Genomic DNA, 20,627 nt, shown 5'->3' with positions numbered 1-20,627 from the left:
GTAGCCTCATCATCACCTAGAGATGACCACATGATCCTATTCAGAAGTTTTAATTGGAAGAATCATTTGATCTCTGGAGGGGAGCAATTCTATCCCTTTGTATATGCATTTTACCCACCAATATTTCAGTTTGAATTGATTCTGTTGCTACCATTCAATTTCCAGTAAAAGAATAATTCTGCTCTACACCATGGAGTCTGAGTATTTCTTTCTTGGGATTTAGAAGGAGCACAGTCTGACATTATTCCGAAACTCAGATATCAACTCACCCGGAGAAAACAGCAACTTTTTCTTCCGAGGGGTTTCATTTCATGTCGTCTCCAGCCATCGATGAAGAGGACCAGGGGCTGTGGGAGGGCAGCCGATGCTGCTACCAGAGATGCTGGCTGCTGACCTACTGGCCGACCTGACTCTGGAAGAAACCCCTGCTGAGATGCCCAGATGGTCGTTGGGGGTTGGTTGGAGAGATCAGGATGACCCCCTCCTCCCAGAATCACTGTAAGACGAAGGGGTGCGAAGGAACGGCTGTGGCAGGAGGGGAGGAGATGGAATGCAGGCTGGATCAAGGCGGCAGGTTCCTTATGGATGTTTCTGAAAAGCCCGGCACGGCTCCAAGGTATGAGGGGGAAGGGGGAGCGAAGTCAGCCCGGGAAGTCGAGCTACCCCACCCCCTAGCCCAGCCTACGCCGGCGCAGCCACCGCGACCGCCTGGGGCCCCCAGCAATAGGTGTGCTTCCTGGAAGAGCGCCCCTGCCTCCCTTAGATGTGAAATTTGGAGGAAATCCCAGAGACTTGGGGTTTTCCTGGTGCAAGTGGGAAGCTATATGGCAGAATTTGAAAGGGAGTTCAATTCTGAAGCAGCCAAAGTGAGATGTGTCACCAGGACCCTAGAAGGGATGGCAGCAGACTGGGTGGTGACTTTGTTCAATGATAACTCCCCACAACTACGAAACCTCGATGTTTTCATGACTGCATTGAGGAGAAGATTTGAGGACCCCCTGGCAGAGAGGGCTAGAATCAAAATGAAAACCTTAACCCAAGGGGGAGATCGGTTGCAGATTACACCCAGGAGTTCAGGCAGTTGGTCTCCTGTCTCCGAGGCTGGCCCCAAGAGGCCCTGGTGGAAACTTACAAAGATGGCTTAAATGAAGATGTATACCACATGTGCATCTCCCGGAGAGATCACGTGATTTGCAATCCGTGGTACTTGCTGGCGGAAGAGGTGGATATTGATCTGGCTCGAAGCAGACGCAGAGGAGGCCCGGCTGGAGAAAACTACTCCCCCACATCCCCTGCCATAGCTGAACCTCTAAGCATAATCTTGGAAAAATCTTTCAGGACCAGCTCCTTGCCAAAACTATGGTCACAAGCCACGGTCATCCCCATCTTCAAAAAGGGAAACCCCAGCCTAGTTGAAAATTACAGACCAATCTCCTTATGCTGCGTCACCTGTAAAGTCATGGAATCAATTATTAACCAATCCATTATTCTCCACTTAGAGACAAACAACCTACTCTCCAATAAACAATTTGGTTTCAGAAAAAAACTATCCTGTAATCTGCAACTCTTACACTGCAAAAACATATGGACTACACAACTCGATCAGGGCAAAGCAATAGACGCAATCTACATAGATTTCTGTAAAGCCTTTGATTCAGTGGTACACGACAAACTACTCCTAAAACTAAAATTTTATGGTGTCTCTGGACAACTGCATAACTGGATAGAAGCATTCCTGTCAAACAGACAACAAATGGTCAAAATTGGGAGAGTCCTATCAAATTCTGTACCTGTCAACAGTGGTGTCCCCCAAGGCAGTGTTCTAGGACCAACATACTCTACATAAATGACCTCTGTGATCATATTAAGAGCAACTGCATTCTCTTCGCTGATGATGTAAAGCTATTCAACACCACAGACAATACTACTACCCTCCAAAAAGACCTTCACTTTGTATCAGAATGGTCAATCAAATGGCAACTTCAAATCTCAGCAAATAAATGCTCTGTCTTACATATTGGCAAAAAAAATCAGAAAATAAAATACAAGCAAAATAGTCAAGACCTTGTTGATGATCCAAACTCTGTCAAGGACCTTGGAGTACTCATTTCTAATGATCTAAGTGCTAGAGCCCACTGTAACTACATAGCCAAAAAGGCATTAAGAGTTGTTAATCTAATCCTACATAGCTTCTTCTCTGGTAATATCACACTACTAACTAGAGCATACAAAACATTTGCTAGACCTATACTTGAATACAGTTCATCAGTCTGGAACCCCTATCATGTATCTGATATTAATACAATTGAGAAAGTCCAGAAATATTTCACAAGAAGAGTTCTCTGCTCCTCTACTCATTGCAGAATACCTTATGCCACCAGACTTGAAACTCTAGACCTAGAAAATCCAGAACTACGCTGCCTTCAGTCTGATCTAAATATAGTATATAAAACCATACACTGCAATGTCCTACCTGCAAATGAATACTTCAGCTTCAATCATAACAATACAATAGATACAAACACAATAGATACAAACACAATAGATACAAACACACAATAGATACAAACTCAAGGTTAACCGCACCAAACTTGATTGCAGAAAATACGACTTCAGCAACAGAGTGGTCAATGTTTGGAATACTCTACCTGACTGTGGTTTCTTCCCCAAACCCCAAAAACTTTAACCTTAGACTGTCTACTATTGATCTCACCCCCTTCCTAAGAGGCCTGTAGGGGGCGTGCACAAGTGCACTAATTGTGCCTACCGTCCCTGTTCTATTGTTTCTTTTTATTTTTCTTATAAGTATCCATCTCATGTATTCAAAACTATGTTTATTCTTAAACCTGTATCTTGTAAGCGATTGACAAATCAAATAAATAAAAAAGAAAGAAAGAAACCAACCTAGAACTAAGACAGACAGTTAAATTTTATGCCATTTGAAGCTCCAGATGATATTGTGGAGAGAAATGCTAATGCATCTGCTTCAAATCTCAGATAACAGTGCAAAGGATATCCAAGAGATATATTCTTTGCACCGTTCTCTGAGATTTCGAGCAGATGCATTAATAACAATTCAGTCCTTCTGAAATCCAAAGGCCAGACGTTAAGGGAAATAGTTGTTTCTGTTTAGAATGCTGACAAGTGGGAAACGAATTCATTCCTTGTTGAAACCTACTAGTTTGCAACTATGAATATTTCAAAGAAACACAAATCAGATTATACATAAAGTCTGACTTTGATTCTGTTCACCATACATATGCATATATTCCGTATTCCCAAGTGCAAAATGATGAAACAGAAAATTAAATGTAGGTAATATCAGAATGTTGATAAGTGTTATGTCAGAGAGGGGAACTAGCAACAACTTTGCTAATTTTTTTACATAAATAATTGTAATTTGTTAGAAACCCATTAATCTGGAAGAATTACATTAAAAGGTACACAAAATTAGTGAAAGAATGCAGACATTCTGATGTTCCTAAACTGTAATGTGATTTTTAATGTTCATGTTTATTCTTAATTAAAATTGAATCTAAGAACCTCTCTGGTAATTGTATTTTCTGTGAAGGACTTGCATTTACTGGCCAATAATATTTTGCTATGTTTTTTATTAACTAAGTCCAGAATCTCCCATACACTTCGTGTTAGCAATTATGGCAGGCATTTTGCTCCCAATAAGAAACATTTTTAAAAAAATTCCAATTTCTTGAGTTACATTGTGATGCCATCTAGTGGTTTAAATGGAAAGTCATGAGTCATATCCGAAGTCCATTTTATCAAATTAGTCTAGCTTGTTATTTCACTGCATTGGACAGTTTTCTTAATGAAATGACATGAATATAGCTAGTGACTGGTTTATGATTATAGTCTGCTAAAAACTCATTCAATAGGCATTCTAGTAAAACCAAAATTTAATGATTGAGCAGTCACTGATGTGGCTGTGATCTGAACTTTCCTCAGAGAATACAACAGAAGACAGTAGCTGATATTTATTGCCTTGGTTCTCAAGCAGAAATCCATTGGCTATTGATGAAGATTTCCCATTAGAGTGATTTTGTTCCAAAGATGGAGCTATATATATATATATATAGAACAATGGAGGAAAGAACAACTTAAGGAATGGATATAAGGATTAAATATTTGATGTTGAATTGAACGGTATGACTCAACATGCACTGTACATACAGTGTGGGGAGGGAGAAAGGGGAGATATAAAGGCCACTCACCATTTTCTCTTTGCAGCTTCTTTTTTCTTGTTCATCATTTCTTTCCTGATGAGTTTGGGGAAATGAGTTCTCTAACTCCACCCATAAATCATGCCATGCCATCCCTCCCTAGGGATTCAGCAGCAGTTCAATCTTAGACATCAGCACACTAATGTCACTCTAGAAAAGATACTTGTACCCATGTAGACTTTTTATTTCTTAATACACAATTACTTTTATTCCATCTTTTTTGTAATAAAATTATAACTGGATTTTTTTCAGGACATATGGACAATGGACTTTAAAAAAGACCTTAAAAATAATAGGTGGCACAATACGTGGCACAAAGGATGGCCAGTTATTTCTAGACTTCAGTAATTTCCTTTATTGCATAATTGCTGAAATCAATAGTTTTTAATAACTTGATTCCATTCTGTTTATATTCTGCATTTTCAAATGAATGTATCCCATTCTGACTCCGTGGTTTGTTTTTTTTAATGATGGAAAAAGTGTTTTAATATGGTACACCTATAGAAGATGCATAACATAATGGATAGTGTAGAAAAATTTTAAATCTACATTACGAATCAAGAAATGATACAGCCAGGAATCAAGCTCACCTTCCAATCCATCTAGAATCGGAAGGAATTGACAGATCTTGGGAGATGATTGGTAATGGGAAGATGGTTTTTCTGAGAAGACAAAAAAAAAAAGCTTCTAAAACATCATTATTTTAGATTGGAACTTAGTACTTAAAACCAGACCATTTCAGTTTGATGCTTGAGGCAAAGAAAAATATACTTCCTTTTCTTCCATGTATTCAGTGTTGCTAACATAACATCTTGTGTATAAACCTTAAAACAAAGGAGAGTATGTCTATACGTACAGAAGTGCTGCACAAAATCTGAAGGGGCAAAACTTGTACACACCTTTCTATAATTCAGTGTGGAAATTGCTTTTATGCAATGTCCAAAGGGAAGAAAATCCATATTTCATCACATAAAACTCAGTTATTAATGCATGCTATAAAAATAAAACCATCAGATTGACCATTAAAAAATAATGGATTCTAAAATTTGATTATTTTGATCCAAGATGGTACGTTTTGTGCATTTTTTGCAGAAACACCTAAGTCTGAATAACAATCGCTTATTTAATTTAGTGGGCTGGTTCAAAGTCTGACTGAATTCAGATCCATTCAATAGTTTGTGGTTCCCTCTATTTTTACAAGCTACACTTACAGTATTTTCACAGCCAATATTTTATTCTGACTCAGAGTTCTGGAAGATATAGTCCTTAACACATATGAAAGAAATAAGATAGGCACAGCTACTAGCACCTTCTCCGGTGCATATATAATATTTGATATTATTGACTATATGCTACACTCCTTCCCACACTCCATATATAGGGTGTTATATCTACAGCAGATCCTTTTTAGCTCTCTGCCGTCATCTTCAGCTCTTTGTTGTTTTCAGTTTGAAGAAGATTGCAGCAATGCATCTTATTAAATTTTTACTTATGAAAGTTTATGCTGAAAACCTAAATTAAATCAGACAGAAGGGTACCACTTATTCTTTTATTTGTTTACATGCAGTATGCTCTTGTAACAATCATGAGGAATGACTCTTCTAGTTCCATATTCATGACTTCTTCATGGTTTTGTGTTGCCAACTTTTAAAATATTTTATTATTTTTAAAAAAGGCTGAGATACAAAATTATAGAAACTAAACTTTTGCTTCCACTCGTTTCCATGCCAAGAATGTGTCCTGCAATAATTCTGCTATTGAATATGCAGGAGTGAAACCAGGAAAAAAATGCAGTAATTCTGATATCTATTCACCATATTATCTACCCTTTCAGTAGAAATGTAGAATCCAAATCTAAATAAAATATATTAAATAATAAACTTAAACAAATATTAGATTTAGAAGTTGGAGATTTTGGATTGCAGGAATTTACAGGAAATTCCAGTTCCATTCTGAAAACGATTCTATGCAAGATTCTTGAGAGATCTAAATAATATCTTTTCTTGAACATAGACATAAAATATATTTCTGGGTTTATATCACAAGGAAAAAAATAAAGCAATAAAATATATTTTAGAAATATCAATATGCTGGAATGATACTGGTCAGAATCTATCCATGTATTTGAACCATAAATATTTTTATTAGAGGTGTCACCTTTTCAGGTCCATGTCCCCCCCCCCCCCCCAAAAAAAAAAAAATGCCACTGCCAGCCTTGAAAAGATAAAAGTAAAATCTCCTTTGAGTTAAGCTCAACTTGAATTGAGTTTTTCTGGCAACAATACAGCAATGGTTTGACATTGAGATATGATCACATGCAGATTTGTTTGGAACAGATTGTCCTTCTTGTGGCTCATTGCCTCTTGGAGTTTTAAATGTGCAGCATACATACTTAAGAAGGAACATTCTTTCCTGAATCCAATATGCTATAGTCTTCTTTTAAGAAAATATAGATGTTTTGCAAAAAAAAAAAAAAAACCACCCCAAGTTGGCTTATTAGCAACAATTCAGCTGTATCATACATACAAATAATATCTCATTTTTAATGATGTTGATGTCTGATGTACCTGAAAGCATTCGCTTGCTTAATACCACAGTGGAAATGAGTTCTTTTCAGAAAACAAAATTATTTTGTACATATTGAGGGTTATTTAACATTTTCATAAACATAGCACTTCTTTTTTAAAAAAAGATATAATATAATATATAATGAACCATGGTGGTGCAATGGTTAGAATGCAGAACTGCAGGCTACTTCTGCTGACTGCCGGCTGACTGCAATTTGGCAGTTCGAATCTTACCAGGCTCAAGGTTGACTCAGCCTTCCATCCTTCCGAGGTGGGTAAAATGAGGACCCAGATTGTTGGGGGCAATACGCTAACTCTGTAAAACTGCTTAGAGAGGGTTGTAAAGCACCGTGAAGCAGTATATAAGTCTAAATGCTATTGCTTTAATAGATACTTTATGAAGGCACACTCAAATTCCAGTGAAGTATCTAATTGAGTTCTATTGCTAGAATTGAATGGCTTGCTTTAAATTAATTATGGTGCTGTTTGTAACTCTGCTGTGGCCTGGAATGTCTTTATCTTCATGTTTCTCCCTATTTTCAAAATTCATTTTCCTTACTTAGCCACAATTTCTTCAGGCTCTTAGTTTAAGTGTGTAAATTCGTCAGATAATGGTAAATGCATTTCTGATGGTTTATTATACAAACACAGCCCAGTATTTATAAACTGCGACAACAAAGGATCTTTTTCTCAAGTAACCCAATATAATAGTTCACATATATTTTGTGTGGAGTGAAAACAATCCATGTAAGAGTATCCATGTAAGAAGTTTAGGAGAATTGGTCATTTTGGAAGCTATCAGTGTATAACAAACAACACTGTTCAGCAAACATGTGTGGATTATAAAAAAAGTAATGAACTTGGCTGAAATGGTGAAAGTGAATATAAAGATATCTCCACTCCTGCTCTCTGCACAAAGGATTTAATGTTAGCCTTTCTTAGAAAATTTAAAAAAAAACTTTTTAAAATATTTTTGCTGGATATGAAAGTGCAATGCCTGAATCCCAAAATCCTAGGCTAGATTCAGACTCAGAGAAGCTACTTGAAACTCCATAATATTCTCATCTCCCCATAATCTTTATATTCTCCCCTTTCTTCCCATTTTAAAAATGACAATAAGCCTGGATGTTCTTCAGTTCTTAAATTGCCAAGGGGATACAGAGCTATCTAAAATAGCTGTGTCCTGATCTCAATTTTTTTCTACAGTGTTGTCAACATTATAGATCTCTGTGGAACTTTTTCCATCAATTTAACTGTCATTCCAGCCTCAGCATTTCAAACTAATCACTTTAATAAATATGATTGCAATATTGAATATGGGTTCTTATTTTTTTTTTTAGGTGACTATAATATGCTACTATTTAATGAACATGGCAATGTGACTTTTTTGAAAACATTTTGCAAAATGCAAGCCACAATAGCATTCCTGAAGGGCTGCTCACATCACTGCTAGCAAGAGCCTGTATTGTTGTCTTAATTGCCTTTCCAGTATGCCTGACAAAGGTGTGTGTGTGTGTGTGTGTGTGTGTGTGTGTGTTTTACCAACCAGCAAATGCATACTTTCAAATGATACTTTCATAATCCACTAAAAGAAGGAAAGCAACATTTACATTGATTAGACTGGCTTGATGCAAATGAAGGCTGAATGCGTTCTCAGGCGTGGCCAGTTACAAGTCAGAAGCTTCCGGACAGATAGGACCAGCAAGTCTCCAAAGTTCAAAAGACAAACCTAGAGGAAACTACTAGTGTGACTATTTTTATTCAAGTTCAGGCTGAATAATTGCTGGGGAAAGCAGCATGTTGTTCCCCACTTTTTGGGGAGGGATATTTGGGGAGCGGAAGCAGTGCTGGTCCTCTGGAATGGTCACCCAGTTAAAAAAAAAAAGGTTCTTTCTTTAATTATCTTTCAAAAGCAACTGAAAATTGTTCTGGAGGCATTCAGGAAGGTGTTAGCATAATCAAGGTTTATTATATAAGTTTTATTTTAAAGTCAACTTTGAATGTTTTGATTCTTTATTCTACTCCTTTTTAAAAAAAGTGGTGCCTTGAGCAACCAGTATGTTTTCAAAGTGCAGGTGGCTTTATTACAATCTGCCTCAGATTCAGCTTCCAATGTTACCTTCCTTATAAAGTTACCATAAGAGGCAAGCAAAATGTGTTCATTATTGTAATTTGTATCTTTTGGAACAAGAGTGATAGAACTTATATTGATAACAGCAAAGCCATTTTGATTAAATCTGCTTTTAAAATTAAATCTGCTTCTTTAAATTAAGTCTCAAGAATATAGTCTTGTTACATGAGGACCATATGAATCAGAAAACTGCTCGTTTGTCTGGAATATTTGCACTGAAAACAAAGGGATGTGAATATGCATTATTCATGTTAGAGCAAACAAATTGTTAACAAGTTGAAAAGGTTTAATCAAACTAATACTAGAAAAGCATTTTAAAACTTTGTTAAAATCTTGTTCTAATTTGTTCTATAACACTAATTATTTTTGCTGGAAGTGATGCATAAGAGACTATCAGTATAATGAAATATGGTCATTTTTAGAGAAGTTAAACGTTTGTAGAAACACAAGCAGCCTTATTACATAAACAAATATTAACAGAATTTCATATTGCAAAAACAAAAATATGGAAACATTGCATGATCACAGTTCTAAAACAATTTGAAGCATAATTAGCACCTATCTAGTATTGGCATTATCTCAGTAGTCCTTACAGCCCACTCTTGAAAAATCTTATCAGCAGTAGCAATATCAGTGCTAATTAAGAATATTCCAAAGAGGTACATTAGCCAATGATGCTGTGTAAGTGGCTTTTGTCATCTCATTTTTTTTGGAGCGGGGGAGTAATGAAAGTTTCAAAGAAATGGTTGTGGATCAAAGACATGGCAAAATGCTAGAAAAGGGTAAAGAACCAAACATTTGGGTTCTTTGCCTAAGGTGAAAATGAGTCACACTCAAGTAGTCAGAAAGTGCAAAAGTGTTGAAATCACATGTGATTCAGGCATACAGCATTCCCTAAATAGCAAACATGGGACATATGAGGCAGCTGAGTTGTCTACAGAAGTCCCTTTAGCTGGGATGACTACAGGAAGCGTCAAAGATTTAGGATGATGGTTTTGACCATATGCTTGAAACAATCCCTTTGATATGTATGTGGAAGGGGCAAAGCCATCACAACTGCCTTTATTTTAATACCCCTGAAGAAAGGCAAGGAGAAGCTGGACAGAGGGAAAGTTGTAGCTGCTCTAAGAAAGAAAGGAATAAGAGCCAAAGGGGAAACAAAACTGGTTGGAATTTAGGCAAAGGGAAGAGGTTTAGCATTATTAAGAAAGTAATACCTTTTGAACACAACCATATCTGCTTATTCTTTTGTTGTTAAGAGCTTCTCCTGTCTTTCTCGACCAATATGAGACCAATCAATTGACAAATAATGGCTATGGGGAAAGTCTTTCTTTTCCTATTATGTAAATGTAAATGAGGGAATATTTATTCTGCTCTATCTTTGCCTTAATAGTTTTGAGATTGGGGACCTACAAGCAGGATAATATCTAATATAAGACTACAAACATGAGGTTTCTTTCCAATGGTGTAAATTCCAAGGGCAGGAGCTAAATTTTGTCCCATTTTTGCAAGCTGAGTAATGGAGATGTTTATGCCTCTACAGAGGCTGGAAAACAGGCTCCCTCATTCATGTGCAGTTGCAGTAAAACAAAATTAATTGGAGTAAAAGTAAAAGTTTTTTTTCCTCAGCCATTCCCCAGTGGAGCATAAAGTCCTAATTATTTATGCCTGATAGTTGCTCTAGTCAGAAAGAAAACCTATGGATTGAAAACATTCACATTAAACTTGTCTCCCAGACTAACAATTTCCTTTTTTACTGTTTGTTAAAAGCAACTCAAATACATCTGTCTTTTTTCTTATTTAAGGGGCCAAAAAGCTGGTAATAGTTTAGCAATAGTCTCTTTTATATATCAGTTATTAGTAGTCAATACATGTGAAAATCTGTTTGGTAGAACTGTGCTAAATGGAACCTGACGTGACATCTGCTGTGGAAAAAAGCTGGTTTATGTAAGGAAAATGCTGAATAGAATGTTCATTGATCTAAATGGAACAATGTATAGCAATCTTCTACAAATTTATTCAGACCTTAATTCTTGACCTATTCAAATCAAGAAAAATTACTTTTAGGTACATCTGTATAGATTATGCATTTACTTTATTTTTGAGATGTTTTTGAAGTTGCAAATTGAACAATATACCTTTTAAAAATCAAAGTCCCAACTAGCGCATTTTTATTCATTTATTTGATTTTTTTCTATCCCACCTTTATTATTGTTTATTAATAACTCAAGGCAGTGAACATATCTAATATTTCCTCATACTATTTTCCTTACAATGGCCCTGTGATGTGAGTGGGGGTGAGAGAGAGTGACTAGTCCAAAGTCATCCAGCTGGTTTTTCATGCCCTAAGTAAGACTAGAATTCACAGTCTCCTGGTTCCTAGGTCAGAATCTTAAGCACTAGACAAAACTGGCTGTCACTTAGTGTGTCCCCAATTAAAAATCATGAAAACATAGTGCTTTAAAAACAAATCAGAAACCATTACAACAAACAACATGAAAGATAATATTACCATTAATCAGGCCTGTGCAAATTCTACTCCAAATATCCAGTGCTCGCATAAAGGATATTTTGATCTCTGTAATAAAGAAGCTCTGCACTTTGTGACTATTTTCTTCTTTGAAGAAGATAAACTGAGACTTGATGGTGAGTGTATGTAATATTAATAAACATCTAATCAGGGGTACCCATCAGAATAGGAATGGAATAGCTGGAATGGGAGACCTTAATTGCTTTTTTAAATTGAAAAGATTTAACCAAATGAAGTTTGATTTTTTTAAAAAAATCTTCAAATCCTCTGGGAACTTTTCAGAGCCCTGGGGGTTGGAAAGAGAAAAACAGAATTATATTTCAAGACTGTGAATCAGATCAACTCAGAACATTAAAGACTAGGTAGCTATTTGTTATCACCCTTCAAGGAGTTAGAACAAATTACAAATCAATTTGTAAACACCTAGAGAGAAGTGTATCCATTCTTTAATAACATAGCTAATATAGTAGACTGAAAGACAAAGTCTGTGTAATGTGTCTTGATTTCATGAGACATCTGATGGAGGCTGGAAGATTAGTCTGGAAGAGAGAATCAATGATGGAAGGGGGGAGGGGGGCTGCCCAAATTGTTAAAAAGTCAAATCCCACTTTTTTCTCATAAATGATTCACGATAAGGTTAGCAAGAGGATATTTCTAGGTATTATGCCAACAGCACTTATTTGCTTGAAATGTCCATTTATACATTGGCAGATAATGCAAGTTTAAGTTAATCATTTGCATTTCCGTCATGTTGACTTCTTCAGTAACAACCCCTGCTGATACTTCACATGTTGACTTTATTGTAGTGTCATAATTTAGACCCAGCCTGATATCTATACATAGTATTAAGAGATTTTTAAGAAAAGGTAAGACAGATTGTATATCTATAATTATGATCTTCCAATGATGCTCTATGCACTTGAACAACTGATGTAAATTGGAGGTAGGGTAAAGGTTACTCTCCATGCCCCTTCTCCATGCCCCTTCTCCATGCCCCTTCTCCATCTTTGTCATAATCACAGTTGTTAGCTTGTCTTTTCCTGTGGGGCTTAATTGCAGGTCTGTCCGAAAGGAGAATACAAGACAAGCAAAGATGAGCCCTTTCTCCATGCTCTCACCTACTTGTGATCAGGATTCAACAACCCAAAAGAAAAGGAAAGAAAATAATAATTTGGGTTTGGGGCAAGTCAGCAATGGATCTTTGCTGAAGTGTGAGACGTGTAATCTCAAGTCCTCTCCTTGTCAGAGTAGAGTTACAAGAGAACCAGTCTACTTGCTATCTCTTCATCCTGCTGTGGTCATCTGCTATTCTTTTGGCAGACCTGTCTTCAATCTACCATTTCTTCCTCCAAAAGTGCTAAATGATGGGAATAGTCTTTTGAGAAATGTTCTTGGATCATGGTGATAATGTCCACTGGCAATTCAAAGAGAATTGTTCCATCTCTAAATCTCCATAAATTGCTACTAAATGCAAGGAAACATCTTGTTTCAGAAATAGAAAATGTTTGGATATTGTTGATTTAAACAGATTAATTCAAAACATTATTTCTGAAACACTTTCCAAAATAGTTAGAGATGACAATCCACCTTCATGAAAAATGGGGTTACATTGTATATTTTTTGACAGCTTCAACGATGTGAGATAAACTAGGTCAGGTAGGCTGAAAATGATATCAGGTTATTTTAAAAATAATAGGTTAAATTTGTTGAAGCATTTGCAAATTTCCACATGTTGGTGAGCCAAAATGTCACAACCACCAATGTTGAATATACCTTGATATAAAAAGAATTCATTGTTTTCTATAAAGCATCACACAGGATCGTTTCAGATAAGTGAATATTACTGGATGGATTAAAAGCAGATGTGGTTGAATATCAATGTCTAAAAATAATTCCTACAAGTGAGGATTTCAAAGTTCTAAACAACGTGGATTTCATCTAGCAATCTGACTACTGGAAAGTATTAAATGATTAAAGACTGTAGTTGAGCATGATAAATTTCAAAACACAAAGACTGCGGTTTGGCAGCTTAATTTGGAAAAAAATCAACTGTGAAGGAATTCTGTAATGCTGCCCAATGCAGTGGTGGTATGCTACCGGTTCGGCCCGGTTCTACAGAGCCAGTAGCAATGATGAGCAGCGGAGACCGAACCGGTTCTCTCTGCCACACTGCTGTTGGGCCCACCCACCTGCCCGGTCTCCCATACTCACCTCTGAATTTGAAGTGCAGCTTTTCGCTGCACACCAGAGTGCTGTGCGGCAGCTGCTGAAGCAACTGGGAGAGTGCAGGCTTGCAGGAGGTAAGTTGAAATGCCTCTGCGCCTGCACAAAGTGCGTGTTTGGCTCACACGTGCATGCAAAGTGCGTGCACGGGGGCAAAGCGTGCCCACCAAGCCACGCCCACTGAACCGGTGTTAAAAGTTTTTGAATCCCACCACTGGCCCAATGTCTCTGAAATTGGCCCACAGTTAACATGTATGTTCATAGAGACAGAGAGAAAAATTTAATTACTTTGCTAAAAATGTATATTGTTAAATACTTCCTTTGGGTTGTTGATTTTTGTTCAAGTTTGTTTGTTTTTTGTGCAGAGTGTTAAAACTTTGAGATGCATGATCCCCAAAAATAAAGGAAAGTCTGAAGCAATCATGTTCTTGAGTGTGGATAGATATTCCTGTATTCCATTAACCTAAAGCAGGTGGCACACTGTGCTGTCTTTGTTCATGCTTGCAGTTAATGTTTGGATGGGAGAAAAGACGAGGATTGTAAGCTAAACTGGAAAGCTGAAAAGTATTCTGTAAAAAAAGCAATGACAGATCATTTACAATACATAACACAGCCAAGAAACCTTCATAGTTACTTGATGATGTGCTTGTCTCAGCATACTTGTAGAAAAATAGGAATTTTAATAGTCTAATGTAAATCCATTCTTATGCATACTTGTAGAAAAATAGGAATTTTAATAGTCTAATGTAAATCCATTCTTATGCTGTGCTGCTGAAAACAAATCATCTTCAAGGTGCTGGTTACAACCTATAAAGCCCTGTATAGCATAGGGCCTGTTTACTTTACAGATCACTCATCATCCACAGCATCAGCTTGACCAGTTCAATACAACAGAGATGATGAATTTCAGGTTCTTTCAACCAAATAGTTCCGCCTTTCAGGAACCCAGAAGCATTTCTTCTCTGTCAAGGTGCCTACTCTATGGAAAGAAGGTCCTTTAAGAGCTGGGTAGCTCCTACACTGATGGCATTCTGGAGAACCTGTTCTCTCAGGCAGTGGGCTAGAACAGAGGTGTCAAACTTGATTTCATTGAGGGCCGCATTAGGATTGTGTTTGACCTTGGGGGGGCAGGGTGTGTGTGACTAGAGTGAGTGTGGCCAGACCAACATCACTAATGTTGGGGGTGCCTGTGGTGGCCTTCCAAGCTCCATTTTCTCTGGCAGAGGCACTGCGGACCAGTCCTTTGCTGTTTATAGGGTGGCCCCATGGGGCAGATCTAAGCACTCTGCGGGCCGGATCCGGGCCCCAGGCCTTGAGTTTGACACCCCTGGGCTAGAAGGATTTGAATATTTACTTGTGAGCAAATAATATGTTGGTTTTGTTGTCCACTTCTGCCATCTTGCTTTTTGTATACTGGTAGTACTCAACCTACAACCATAATGGAACCTGCCCCTTACAGTCACATGCAGTGATGGTCATTAAGGAAGGACACTTGCTCTCCCTGATGCAAAACAGAACACTGATCTCCCTGATCTAAAACAGAACACAGGATACCGCAGGGGTAGAAGAGACCCTGGGAGACCTAGTATATCCCAGGCCTGCCTGCTATAGGCTTCCCAAGTCCTCCATTTCCCCCTGAGACACCCTATGTTCTGGTTCCCACTCCTTGGGATCTCCACAGTTTTCTCCCTCCCCCACTGGGTCCTGCAGGCCTTTCCTTCCCACTAGGTCTCTGGAGGTCTGTGTTTCCCCACTGGAGCCTTTCTCCCCAACACTGAATCTCCGCAAGGCTTACGCCTCCTCCATTGCCTCATCACTGATCATGCACTTAACTTTTGAAGATCTCTGGAGCTCTGGACCACCATGAGAGCAGGCCATTCTTTCTCTCAGCATCCCTGGGCTGCCCTGCCAGGAATGCTGAGGGATGGAGTAGCCTACCTTCTTCCTCAACATGAGGTTCGTAGCTTGGAAATCTTCAAAAGGTAACTGTGATGAGTGACAGAGGAGGGCAGGAAGCCCAAGCCCTGCAGGGACTCAGTGTGTAGGGGGAAGCAGGTGTCATGCCCCGTTGGAATTTGACTCAGAGGAGGACGCCGAACAGCTGACAGGGAGTAGGAGTGTGCCTCTGTTGGCTGTGGGAGAAACTGGGGAAGGGCAAAGTCTGACTGGGCAGAGCAGGGGAGAGGGAGAGCATGGGAGAGGGAATTCAGAGGAAGACCCAGGCCCGCCATCCCCTTCTTCATCCTAGGGCATGCAGGGAGAAATGGAGAAGAGAGCAATGTGGGTTGCATGGATTACGGGAGGGGAAGGGCCCTGACTCCCTTCATTAGCTTCAGCTGCGAACACAGTGTATAAAAAAGGGAAACTGCACACAGCAAGCTGTTGGGAGCAAACGTGAATTTATCTTATATCATCGTGGCTTACCTGTGTTCCTGGCATCTTCCCAATTGTGTGAGGTTTGCCATGCTTTCAAGTCTGAAATTCCTTCTCCTGCCTTGTCAAATTAATTACTTCAGTTTGGTTTGTTTGGATTTTAAGTTACAGTTTGTGTGTACCTTGTTTTGGACTGAATTTTCTCCAGTTAAAGGCTGTTCCTGGGAGAGTTTTTCTCCAGTTGAAGGTAACCTGGACATTGGAGACAAAGTTGAAGATAATAAAGGGGCTGTGTTGCCTTTGTGCCATGCCCCAGGTCATCACAGCAGGTCCAAGCTTTGTAGGGAAGGATGGTAGAGGGAGATAGGTGGAGGGACCCCTGCAGCATCTCTGCAGTTGGTCATAAGGAAAATGATTGTAAGGGTTCTGCAATGGCCATAACTTTGAAATGGGGTCATAAGTACTTGGGGGGAGGGGTGTCTGTTGTAAATTCAACTGATTGTAGGCTGAGGTCTATTTATTTTTATGCTGTGAGCCGTCCAAAGTCACTTGGAGTTACATAGCATTCATATTGAATAAATAAATAAATCTTTGCTTTTATGGACAGGAATAATGTTACATTTTTTTAAAAAAAAGCTACAGCCAAGTGTAATTTATTGAAATAAAGTTATACTTCAAAAAAGCTACAGCCTAGTTTAATTCCCATTTATTTAGATTGATCTGTTCTAAGTGTGGCCTTATCTAAATCAATCCATAGCCTTTTAGCTGGATATTAATGGAAATGCACATACAAGCACAATGTAGAAAAGTATTAATGGTGTGCAACATGCAAGCTGCTAATGATTTTTAATACAAAATGCGCTATTTGTCCATTAAAATTGACCAGATACACATTTAAGATCAAGACAAGGATTTATTTTATTCCACCTCCTCTGTAAGTACATAGAATATTGTTGCTTATAAATAAAAATCAAAAGGCAAAATGATATGGCAAAAGTAATTGGATGTTATTAAACTATTTTGTTTATTTTTATATTCGATGTGTACTTCATTAATTTAATATTATAGTAATGTGCAATATTTTTCTTACAGTGCAAGGCACCTGGCTCTTGTCCTATTTGATTAAATAACATCTCTATCCTTCTTACAATGCCCTCTCCAGTTTCTTTAATCTATATAGTATGAAATCTTTGCATAGGAATACAATTATATCCCAGAGATATGTGTCTCATTTGTATCTTGGAGGTAAATAAAAACATCCACGTTCTTGGTCCCCAGCCATCAGCTCCAGGTCTCTGCTTTCCAGACTATTCTTTCATTTCTTTTTTTTCTTTTTCTTTAGCACTTTAGATGCAGAAGTTTTCATCATTTCCTTTGTAGGTGATTTTTGCTGAAAGATGTCATGTATTTTTGTGGATAAACTGTCTGCTTTTGTAACATTAAATGAATGAACCCTAACAACGACCCATGACTAAGCAAACAGATTGAGGGAAATAAAAGTCACACTGTATAGGAGTTAGATGGTTCCTACCCACCCACTCCAACAATCAGACTACAATCGCTTAGGTGAACCATTTTCTCTCTCTCTCTACCCTCCCACCCACATGAATATGAAAAAAGAAAATGATTTCCCATAGAAGAGAATATGTGTAGTTCATATATGTAGAATTGTAGTAAAAATGCCCCAAAATGATCTGACAGGTGTACATTTTGAATATTGTAGTGAGACAATCTAATAACCTTCTTCCACCTTAATTCCATTTCTTGCAGGCTTTTGCTCTTCAGACTAGCCACAGTCATCATCTTCCTCACCTATAAATCTAAAGAAATAAATATCAACAGCCTTTCTTTTGTTCTGTTGTATCCCCTTGTAGCCCGACCCTGCCGGAAGAGATATTTCAATTCTTCCTATTTTGGAGCATTGTGAAAACACTCACATGACTATCTGGCTTGGCATCGTTTATGCCTATAAAGGCCTACTCATGGTAAGTTGAATGGTAAGTGCAGCTCAGAGCCTAGGGTGGTGGTATAATGTTTAGTATCTTGGCTCAGGAATTCAGGAAACTTTAATTCACAGTTTTGAAAATGGGGTCACTTTATATTAGTCATTGTTGCTCTGCCTAACTTTCCTTCTAAGATGGCTTCTGGATAAAAAGGATAATAGGAGAAAATTGCATATTTCACCTGAAAACCTTGAGAAATACATGAAATAAAAACATATACCTTGCCTGTCTTGTTTGCACCATGCTTTTCTAAATTAAACATCTACGGTACATTAGAGAGCTTTATTTCATATATATATATATATATATATACATATACATATACATATACATATATATATATACATATACATATATATATATATATATATACATATACATATATATATATATATATATATATATATATATATATATATATATATATATATATATACATACATACATATACATATACATATACATATACATATACATATACATATACATATACATATACATATACATATACATATAAAGGTGGAGAATGTGGTTTGGACAAATGAAAGCTGTGTATTAAAAGCTTGACTACTAAGATTATGATGACCCGAGTCAGAGCTTTTACATCTAGTATTCTCATTGATCAGTGTAATCATGGGTTTCTGCCCTTTAAATACAATAAGTGAAAGCAAATAGTATTGATTATCTTGTGACTGACCGTTCAAAGTACCTTCACTGCACCTTGAAACATACGACTTGATAAAAACATCAGTCATTCTAGCTTAATACAATTGTACCCAGTATTGGAAATACCTTTAATGGCTCTTTAGCAATGAACCTGGTTTTATAACTTAATGTTTCAATTACAGAAATATAAATAATATGTTCGTCTCATGTGCTGTTTGTTAGATTTCTGTCCTGCCTTTCCTTCAGGAGCTTTGGGTGTACACATAATACTCTCCTCCATTTTTTTTCCTTACCACAAAGGAATGTTGAGCTAGAACAAAATAACTGGGTCACCTATTTGTGAATTTGATGGTTGTGGGTAAGCTTCAACCTGGGAGTCCCAATTCCTAACCTAACACTTTAACAACTCTTTCTAGCTAATGATCAGCAGCGATAAGGCAGCTACTACTGTATATTAAGCTCCTTTATGTTTCTTGTTTAGGCTGCGCTTAGTGCCCTCTGGTAAGTAATGTGGTTATAGGAATGTGTAAGTAGACATTATTATAGCAGTAACTCCACCCATCCCCCTCCCTGATCTGAAATTAAATACAATAAAGTGTTATCAAATCAGTGTTAAACTCTTTAAAATTCTACTCATTTTAAAAGAAGACTTAGTTATCAGATTCATCAATGGAAATTAAATATATTTGCATTTGTCAAACTAAGCACCTAAAAATTTTAGTGCAGGAATTACATTGTCTAATGCACAAGAATAGAAACAGTAAAACAGCTTCCTTCTGATCCAGATTTAATATTGTATTTAAAGAGCTACATTCTATGTCTATAATGTGTGTTATCCTTTCTGTTTTACTTGTTTGTTGGGGAGGGCCGTCTCTTCCTCCCAGTTTCTATATATGAATGCAATTTTGTTTTCAAAAATGAAAAACTTTTATTATAGTATGCCTTCCTTTTTTTTTTTTCTGGTTTCAGCTATTTGGCTGTTTTTTAGCTTGGGAGACTCGAAATGTGAGCATTCCTGCTCTGAACGACAGTAAATACATCGGCATGAGTGTTTATAATGTGGGCATCATGTGCATCATTGGAGCTGCGGTTTCCTTTCTTACACGAGACCAGCCCAATGTACAGTTCTGCATTGTGGCACTAGTCATTATATTTTGTAGCACCATTACCCTCTGCTTAGTCTTTGTACCTAAGGTAAGTAATCTGATTTGTAATGAATGGTTTTATTTGCACATGATTGTGTACAGCAATTAGGTGGCTGTCTCCACTATGAAGTTGCTTTGGAATGAGGAGGAACTATGCAAAAGGGAAGACTTGGCTCAACTTCTCCTATAAGGTGAGAGCCAGTTGCATGTGATGGTTACCACATCGCAGGGTGTTTCCTGTCTCAAGTTGTATATATAAAAAGGCTGGAAATCATCATCATAATCAAGATTGCCCGTAGTAGGTTGGACATTATTTCACAATTATCTGTAATTCTAGACATAGGAAGGAGAGACCTGTATTAATCTGTGATGATAAAAATTAAGAATCTAGTAGCACCTTTTTTCAATTAAACACATTTTATTGAAAAACACAAGTTTTTCTGAGCTCCATCTCACTTCATCAGATGCATAGAGTACATCCATAGAATGGATGTGCTGAGGTGGTAAGGAATCATTGCAAGACTGAGGCTACTTGCATGGATTTCTAGAAGCTCAGTGGTGCAATAATTTTTGCAAGCTGGGAATGGGATTATATGTAGCTAAATAATTTTAAGTCATGTGTATGTGGAAAATGAGCTGGTTGCTGCTGCAAACTATAAACTTGATAGTTGAATTATCTGTGTGCTCAATAACCTTTATTTGTACAGTCTATTAAGGGATGGAGGGGCAAATATAGTTTATAACTCAATTA

The 20,627-nt window shown here is 37.5% G+C and overlaps 1 protein-coding gene across 1 annotated transcript in view; it reads left to right on the top strand.

Annotated features, from left to right (window-relative positions):
- The window catches only part of GABBR2 (gamma-aminobutyric acid type B receptor subunit 2), a 354,273-nt gene that overhangs the window by 323,515 nt on the left and 10,131 nt on the right, over positions 1–20,627 (top strand). The window contains exons 14-15 of the mRNA XM_087961130.1: positions 17,937–18,047; positions 19,701–19,925. Of these exons, the coding sequence (XP_087817256.1) occupies positions 17,937–18,047; positions 19,701–19,925 (336 nt within the window). The remainder of the gene's footprint in view (positions 1–17,936; positions 18,048–19,700; positions 19,926–20,627) is intronic.

Source organism: Notechis scutatus, chromosome 3 (genome assembly GCF_049901735.1).
Source record: "Notechis scutatus isolate UNSWTSFEM ecotype Mainland chromosome 3, rNotScu1.2, whole genome shotgun sequence".
Classification (NCBI taxonomy): domain Eukaryota; kingdom Metazoa; phylum Chordata; class Lepidosauria; order Squamata; family Elapidae; genus Notechis; species Notechis scutatus.
Note: the sequence above shows the minus strand (reverse complement) of the source record. Positions and strands in the feature narration are given on the sequence as shown.